This window comes from Oncorhynchus mykiss, chromosome 7 (assembly GCF_013265735.2).
Source record: "Oncorhynchus mykiss isolate Arlee chromosome 7, USDA_OmykA_1.1, whole genome shotgun sequence".
Classification (NCBI taxonomy): Eukaryota; Metazoa; Chordata; class Actinopteri; order Salmoniformes; family Salmonidae; genus Oncorhynchus; species Oncorhynchus mykiss.
This window is the reverse complement of record NC_048571.1, coordinates 83,593,443-83,602,295: the sequence shown is the minus strand read 5'-3', so window position 1 is coordinate 83,602,295 and position 8,853 is coordinate 83,593,443. Positions and strand designations below refer to the sequence as shown.

General features: G+C 43.6%; 1 protein-coding gene across 2 annotated transcripts in view; it reads right to left on the bottom strand.

Annotated features, from left to right (window-relative positions):
* The window catches only part of dag1 (dystroglycan 1), a 61,761-nt gene that overhangs the window by 13,748 nt on the left and 39,160 nt on the right, over positions 1–8,853 (bottom strand). For both annotated transcript variants that reach the window (XM_021610760.2, XM_036984238.1), the window contains exon 2: positions 6,829–7,531. In XM_021610760.2, the coding sequence (XP_021466435.2) occupies positions 6,829–7,194 (366 nt within the window). In that variant the 5' untranslated portion in view covers positions 7,195–7,531. The remainder of the gene's footprint in view (positions 1–6,828; positions 7,532–8,853) is intronic.

Genomic DNA, 8,853 nt, shown 5'->3' with positions numbered 1-8,853 from the left:
ATGACTGGGCAGGGGTGCAGCCATGGGTGGGCATAGGCCCACCCCACTTGGGAGCCAGGCCCACCCACTTGGGAGCCAGGCCCACCCACTTGGAAGCAGGTCATCCCCATTAACCCCACCCCCCCCCCCTCAGACGATCCCGCAGGTGAAAAAGTTGGATGTGGAGGTCCTGGGCTGGCGTGGTTACAGGTGGTCTGCGGTTCTGAGGCCGGTTGGATGTACTGTCAAATTCTCTAAAAACGATGTTGGAGGAGGCTTATGGTAGAGAAATGAACATTAAATTATCTGGCAACATTTCTGGTGGACATTCCTGCAGTCAGCATGCCAATAGCTCCCTCAAAACTTGAAACATCTATGGCATTGTGTTGTGTGACAAAACTGCACATTTTAGAGTGACCTTTTATTGTCCCCAGTACAAGGTGCACCTGTGTAATGATCATGCTGTTTTAATCAGCTTCTTGATATGCCACACCTGTCAGGTGGATGGATTATCTTGGCAAAGGATAAAATGCTCACTAACAAGGATGTAAACACATTTGTGCACAACATTTGAGTGTAGACAGTTGACATGATAATCGTAGTGTGGGTTTCCTCACATGATTAATTAAATGTTAACTGCAAAGTTGACTTTCCAAACAGAAGTATATATTTTTATTTTACTAGGCAAGTCAGTTAAGAACAAATTCTTATTTACAATGACGGCCTAGGAACAGTGGGTTAACTGCCTGTTCAGGGGCAGAACGACAGATTTGTACTTTGTCTACTCTGGGATATGAACTTGCAACCTTTTAGGTTATGAGTCCAACACTCTAACCACTAGGGTACCCTACCACGCCATATCAATTGTATCTGCTACATATCAATTGTAACTTTGCCATGACATGAGCAGCAGCAGTATAGCACCATCACAAGACAGGCACATTAGACGATACATTCCTCACTCACTAGACACCCAATTAAAGGGCCAGATGCCCAATTAAAAGGGCCAGATGCACAATTAAAAGGGCCAGATGCCCAATTAAAAACGGCCAGTTGCCCAATTAAAAAGGGCCAGATGCCCAACTAAAAAGGGCCAGATGCCCAATTAAAAGGGCCAGACGCCCAATTAAAAGGGCCAGACGCCAAATTAAAAGGGCCAGATGCCCAATTAAAAGGGCCAGATGCCCAACTAAAAAGGGCCAGATGCCCAATTAAAAGGGCCAGATGCCCAATTAAAAGGGCCAGACGCCAAATTAAAAGGGCCAGATGCCCAATTAAAGGGCCAGATGCCCAATTAAAGGGCCAGATGCCCAATTAAAGGGCCAGATGCCCAATTTGTTTGTTTTCTTCCAGACCTAAAAAAAAGTTATTCAAATGTGATTTTTTTTTTACATGGACTCAGAACATCCTATTATTTGTCTATGAACAATTGTAATTTTGAGAATGACAAATAAAACCACATCTAAAACATGGTAAAAAATAAAACTGAGAAAACTATTTGGGAAAATATAAAACAGAATTTGGGGAAAAATCTGAGATTTTATATGCCCCTCCCCACTTAGAGTTGTTTATTAACCATTATTTTACCAGGTATATTGACAGGAAACATAGTGCACTACCTTCTTTGTACACTAATAGAATAGAAAGTAGGGCACTAAGGACCAGTGTAAGAGTAGCAGGGTAGAGGAGAAGATAAGAATGTTCCGATTTGAAAGCTGGAAAGAAATTAGTAGCTTGAGACTGCACCCTAAAGAGTCTCACCAAGACTGGCTTGAACTTCATGACACCAGTGGTAGGTACCCTGCTTAGTTTCTATGCAGAGGGGAATCAAAACCTAACAAATGAGAATGGATGGAAGGACGGACGGAGGGAGGGAGGGACTCTGACTGGTACAAGCCACTCTGGATGGAATGATTTGGCTACATCTGACCAGAGAACTGAGAGACTCAAATTTTCCATTTTTATCTTGGGTCCTTCATCCATCCTACTAATAGAAGATTTCTGCTGCCACACTGCCAAGCCTAATTAGGTTTCAATGTGAGTCTTTGTGTGTCCGAATAGAGGGGTTTCAGGGAAACAGAGAGGAAAAGAGAAAAATAGAGTCCTGCTGCCTGGTTGCCATCGTTGGAGAGGAGGGGAGTAGAGCACCACCGGGGAAGTATAGACAACAGGGATATCTTTCTCCATTTATCAGAGACAGGCTGATTTCACTGTAACAGATCCACTTGCCAGGACATTCAAGCAAACTGAACATGTTTCTTTCTCTCCATCTTTCCGAGTAGTTGAAAAGGAGATTCAGAAACAATGGGTTAACTGCCTTGTTCAGGAGCAGAACGCCAGATTTTTACCTTGACAGCTAGGGGACACGATCCAGCAACCTTTCGGTTGGCCCAATGCTTTAACCACTAGGCTACCTGTATGCTCTATAGAGATTTCTATAGAGCATACAGTTGAAGTCAGGAGTTTACATACACCTTAGCCAAATACATTTAAACTCAGTTTTTCACAATTCCTGACATTTAATCCCAGTAAAAATTCCCTGTATTAGGTCAGTTAGGATCACCACTTTATTTTAAGAATGTGAAATGTCATAATAATAGTAGAGAGAAGGATTTTATTTCAGCTTTTATTTATTTCATCACATTCCCAGTGGGTCAGAAGTTTACAGATGTTTACACTCAATTCGTATTTGGTTGCATTGGCTTTAAATTGTTTAACTTGGGTGAAATGTTTCGTGAAGCCTTCCACAAGCTTCCCACAATAAGTTGGGTGAATTTTGTCCCATTCCTCCTGACAGAGCTGGTGTAACTGAGTCAGGTTTGTAGGTCTCCTTGCTCGCACATGCTTTTTCAGTTCTGCCCCCCAAAAAATCTATAGGACTGAGATCAGGGCTTTGTGATGGCCACTCCAATACTTTGACTTGTTGTCCTTAAGACATTTTGCCCCAACTTTGGAAGTATGCTTGGGGTCATTGTCCATTTGGAAGACCCATTTGTGACCAAGCTTTAACTTCCTGACAGATGTCTTGAGATGTTGCTTCAATATATCCACAATTTTCCATCATGATGCCATCTATTTTGTGAAGTGCACCAGTCCCTCCTGCAGAAAAGCACCCCCACAAGATGATGCTGCCACCCCCGTGCTTCACGGTTGCGACGGGGTTCTTCGGCTTGCAATCCTCCCCCTTTTTCTTCCAAACATAACGATGGTCATTATGGCCAAACAGTTATATTTTTGTTTCATCAGACCAGAGGACATTTCTCCAAAACGTATGATCTTTGTCCCCATGTGCAGTTGCAAACCGTAGTCTGGCCTTTCTATGGTGGTTTTGGAGCAGTGGCTTCTTCCTTGCTGAGCGGTCTTTGTCGATATAGGACTCGTTTTACCTGTTTCCTCCAGCATCTGCACAAGGTCCTTTGCTGTTGTTCTGGGATTGATTTGAGAAGGATCGCTTCTCCTTCCTGAGCGGTATGACGGCTGCGTGGTCCCATGATGTTTATACTTTCATACTATTGTTTGTACAGATGAACGTGGTACCTTCAGGCATTTGGAAATTGCTCCCAATGATGAGCCAGATTTGTGGTCTACAATTTTTTTTCTGAGGCCTTAGCTGATTTATTTAGATTTTCCCATGATGTCAAGCAAAGAGGCAGTGAGTCTGAAGGTAGGCCTTGAAATACATCCACAGGTACACTTCCAAGTGACTCAAATGATGGCAATTAGCCTATCAGAAGACATTACATAATTTTCTGGAATTTTCCAAGCTGTTTAGTGTATGTAAACTTCTGACCCACTGGAATTGTGATACAGTGAATTATAAGTGAACTAATCTGTCTGTAAACAATTGTTGGAAAAATTACTTGTGTCATGGACAAAGTAGATGTCCTAACCGACTTGCCAAAACTATAGTTTGTTATTAACAAGAAATGTGTGGAGTAGTTGAAAAATAAGTTTTAATGACTCCAACTTAAGTGTATGTAAACTTCCGACTTCAACTGTACATGTTCCTCAGAATCATCGAAATCAAATCAAATTTTATTGTACACATGATACACATGATTAACAGATGTTATTGCAGGTGTAGCGAAATGCTTGTGCTTCCAGCTCCAACAGTGAAGTGATATCCAACAAGTTATATCTAACAAATTACACAACATATACCCAGTACACACACATCTATGTAGGAATGAATTAAGACTATATACATCTGGACGAACGATGTCAGAGCGGAAAGGTCTAAGATACAGTAGAAAAGCATAGAAAACAGTATATACATATCAGATGAGTCATGCAGGATATGTAAACATTATTAAAGTGACTAGTGTTCCATTCCTTAAAGTGGCCAGTGATTTCTAGTCTAAGCCTACAAGCCAAATTTCTTTAGCCTCCTGAGGTTGAAGAGGCTCTGTTGCGTCTTCTTCACCACACTGTCTGTGTGGGTGGTCCATTTCAGTTTGTCAATGATGTGTACGCCAAGGAACTTGAATCTTTCCACCTTTTCCACTGTGGTCCCGTCGATGTAGATAGGTGGGTGCTCCATCTGATGTTTTCTGTCCACGATCATCTCTTTTTTTTTTTTGACGTTGAGTGAGAAGTTGTTTTCCAGGCACCACACTACCAGAGCCCTCACCTCCTCCCTGTAGGCTGTCTCGTCATCGTTGGTAATCAAGCCTACTACTGTTGTGTCGCCTGCAAACTTGATGACTGAGTTGCAGGCATGCTTGGCTACGCAGTCATGGGTGAACATGGAGTACAGGAGGGGGCTGAGCACACACCCTTGTGGGTCCCTAGTGTTGAGGATCAGCAGAGTGGAGGTGATGTTCCTAGAGACTTCTATAGAGCCTACATGTTCTTAGAATCATCTAGACGTCTATAGAGCCTACTTGCTCTAGAATAATCCAGACTTCTATAGAGCCTACATGTTCTTAGAATCATCTAGACTTCTATAGAGCCTACATGTTCTAGAATCATTTAGACTTCTATAGAGCCTACATGTTCTTAGAGTGATCTAGAGACTTCTATAGATCCTACATGTCCTTAGAATCATCTAGACTTTTATAGAGTCTACATGTTCTTAGAATCATTTAGACTTCTATAGAGCCTACATGTTCTAGAATCATCTAGACTTCTATAGAGCCTACATGTTCTTAGAATCATCTAGACTTCTATAGAGCCTACATGTTCTTAGAATCATCTAGACTTCTATAGAGCCTACATGTTCTAGAATCATCTAGACTTCTATAGAGCCTACATGTTCTTAGAATCATCTAGACTTCTATAGAGCCTACATGTTCTAGAATCATCTAGACTTCTATAGAGCCTACATGTTCTAGAATCATCTAGACTTCTATAGAGCCTACATGTTCTAGAATCATCTAGACTTCTATAGAGCCTACATGTTCTAGAATCATCTAGACTTCTATAGAGTCGACATGTCCTTAGAATCATCTAGACTTCTATAGAGCCTACATTTCTTAGAGGGATCGAGACTTCTATAGAGCCTACATGTTCTAGAATCATCTAGACTTCTATAGAGCCTACATGTTATTAGAATCATCTAGACTTCTATAGAGCCTACATGTTATTAGAATCATCTAGACTTCTATAGAGCCTACATGTTATTAGAATCATCTAGAATTCTAGAGCCTACATGTTCTTAGAAGCATCTAGAATTCTATAGAGCCTACATGTTCTAGAATAATCTAGACTTCTATAGAGCCTAAATGTTCTAGAATCAGATCAAATTGTATGACTAATTTATGTAGAAATCCAGGTAATTCCAAAGGATTCACCTACTTTTTCTTGCCACTGTACTACCATACTCGTCCAAAGGCACTTTTTGTCCAAGACACTCGTCCAAGACACTATTTTGTCTTGCCGATTCACCATATGAATGGCACACATACAGAATCCATATCTGAACTGTCTCATGGAATAAAAATCCTTCTTTAACCTGTCTCCTCCCCTTCATCTACACTGAGGGATCATAGCTTTCACCTGGTCAGTCATGGAAAGAGCAGGTGTTCTTAATGTTTTGTATATTCAGTGTAGATATGACATGTTTAAATCAAATACTTGTGTTTATCACACGCACGCAAGCAAGAATGTGTACACACACACACTCTATCATGGATCTGTGATTTGACACCCTAAAAATAATTAGACTTCCATTAGACCACCCACAACCTAGATCTGACATCTGCTTGACGTTGGCTTTTCCTCTACAGCATTAGACTACCATTAGACCAACCATAACCTAGATCTGACATCTGCTTGAAGTGAGAAAGAATCACTTTCTAGAGTAAATATTGTGGAGGAAATGAACGGCTGTACCCCGCCCTGTGTGTGTCTCTTCTCTTCTAAAAGTGCTTGGTGTTAGCATTCTTTTAGCCCGGCTGTCAGGGTGGATTTTCCCATATGCACAAAGGGCTCAGGGTTTGGTGTTTGGTACTAGGGCCTTTAACATGCGTTTGACAGGGCAGAAAGGATCCTGTGGACATAGGACTACACCCACAGCCTGGGAGACTCAGATAGCCATCATGGGACTAGGCAACACAATGCTGGAATAAGTGCTGGGTTCATGCCTTTCAAACAGTTGGCATGTTTCACCAATCAACCCCCGACCGGTTTGGACCAGTTTCTGTGGGGTGGCCACCCTGGGACCAGTGTCTGTGGCCCTCGTGGAAAGACATGGACAGATAAATAGTTACCTAGTTAGGGCCTACAAGCTGTGTCCTTACTACAGGAATGTTTCACACGTGTTTAAAATGGGTAAAAATGCCATAGAATTACATTTTAGAATTGAACAGGCCCCTCCCCCACCACACACACACACACACACACACACACCTTAGTGTTGCTGGTGTGGTCCGTCTTCAACGGGACCTTCATCTGAAACACCCGGCCCACCACAGCAGACGAGTCGGGGATTCCTGACTCCCCCCCTGCTGCTCCTACTTCAGCCTGATAGACTGTAGCCGCCACCGACTCCAAGGCCTCCACCTCCTGGAAGTCTGACAGTATGGAGGAGTGCATGGAGGCCTCCAGCTTCCCGGGTCCATCCTGCAGCATGTCCCCCATTACCTCCACCTGTCCCTGGACCATGGCTACCAGGACAGCCAGTAGTAGTACCACACTGGTTCTCCTCCCCAGACCAGGCATCCCCGCTCCAGCCTCCTCCGCCGGTCGACATTCTCCTCTCTGTTTATTGCACATTCTTTGTCTTTTGTTAACTCTCTCTCTCTCTCTCTCTCACAAAGGAGGAAGCCCACTGGAGAGGACAAGCATGCACCCCCAACCTCACACCGATGGACAAAGCTGATCCTCCCCGAGCCAACCTCCGCTTTTCTGTTCAATAAGGGCTCTCTCTCTCTCTCTCTCTCTCTCTCTCTCTCTCTCTCTCTCTCTCTCTCTCTCTCTCTCTCTCTCTCTGAGAGTCCCCTCTCCTTTTGTTTAGTGTTTTTCTCCTCTACTTTCCTCCTGTTTCCCCTGTTCTTTTGTCAGAGCCACTTCAGTGGTTTGTAGATCCCATTGTCAAGTCAGCCTTTGAGACCTGTAGAAAGAGAAGAAACAGGGATTCACTAGGACATGGCTTTAAATACCAGCATTCTTAAAACTGCTAGACTGTTCAATATTTACAATCATCAACTTAAAACCGTCGTAATTCTCTCTCTCAAGTTAGGTTAACTCTTTAGTCTACACAAATCTCAATGTCAATAACATTCCAGGCAACGATGTGCTTCTGTATCGTCAGTTCACAGGTGTATAACAACATAATCATATTAACATTCAAACGGAAAGAAACAACGTTCAACTCAAGGAAGGGGGAGAAGAGGGGAGAAGGGGAGGAGAAGAGGGGAGAAGAGGAGGAGAAGAGGAGGAGAAGAAGAGGAGAAGAGGGGAGAAGAGGGGAGAAGGGGAGGAGAAGAGGAGGAGAAGAGGAGGAGAAGAGGGGAGGAGGACACAAAAAAATAATTTAACTCTGTCTCTCTCTCTCCCCCCATCTCAGTCTCGCTCTCCCCCGCTCTCTCTCCATAAAGCTCTCCCCTATCTATCTATCTATCTAGCACTCTTTTTCCTCACCATCTCTCTCTCTCCCCCTTTCTCTCTTTGAATTCCCCAAACCATAACTGCCAGAACAGCCCTATCATCCACTCTGCAGGGAGCAGCCACTCCAAAGGCAGCAAGTCCCGGGCCCCTGCCTCCCTCCGACTGACTAGTGAGACGGGGTCAGGCCACAATACTAGCTCAGCTGAACTGGAGCCTTTCCTGGGAGTGCTGAGATGAATGCACTCATCCTCCATTGTCTGGGGCCTGGCTGGTAAGCTGAACTCACGGTTGTTATTCATACAGGTCTTTTCAGGGCAGAAGAGAGACAGAGAGAAAGAGCTACACTGAGGAGGAGAGTGTGTAAAAGAAAGCTAGAGGGTGTGTGCGTGTGTGAAGGGGGGGGGGGGGGGCGGCAGCTCCACATCTGTATATAAAACAGTTACTGATTTCGAGAGAAAGAGAAAGAGAAAGAGAGAGAGAGAGAGAGAGACCTGGAGAAGAGTCCCCTAAGCAAGTTGGTCCTGGGGCTCTGTTCACAAACACACCCCACAGAGCTCCAGGACAGCAACACAATTAGACCCAACCAAATCATGTGAAAACAAAAACATCATTACTTGACACATTGAAAATAATTAACAAAAAAACAGCAAACTAGAATGCTATTTGGCCCTAAACAGAGAGTACACAGTGGCAGAATACCTGATCACTGTGACTGACCCAAACTTAAGGAAAGCTTTGACTATGTACAGACTCAGTGAGCACAGCCTTGCTATTGAGAGAGGCCGCCGTAGACAGACCTGGTTCTCAAGAGAAGACAGGCTATGT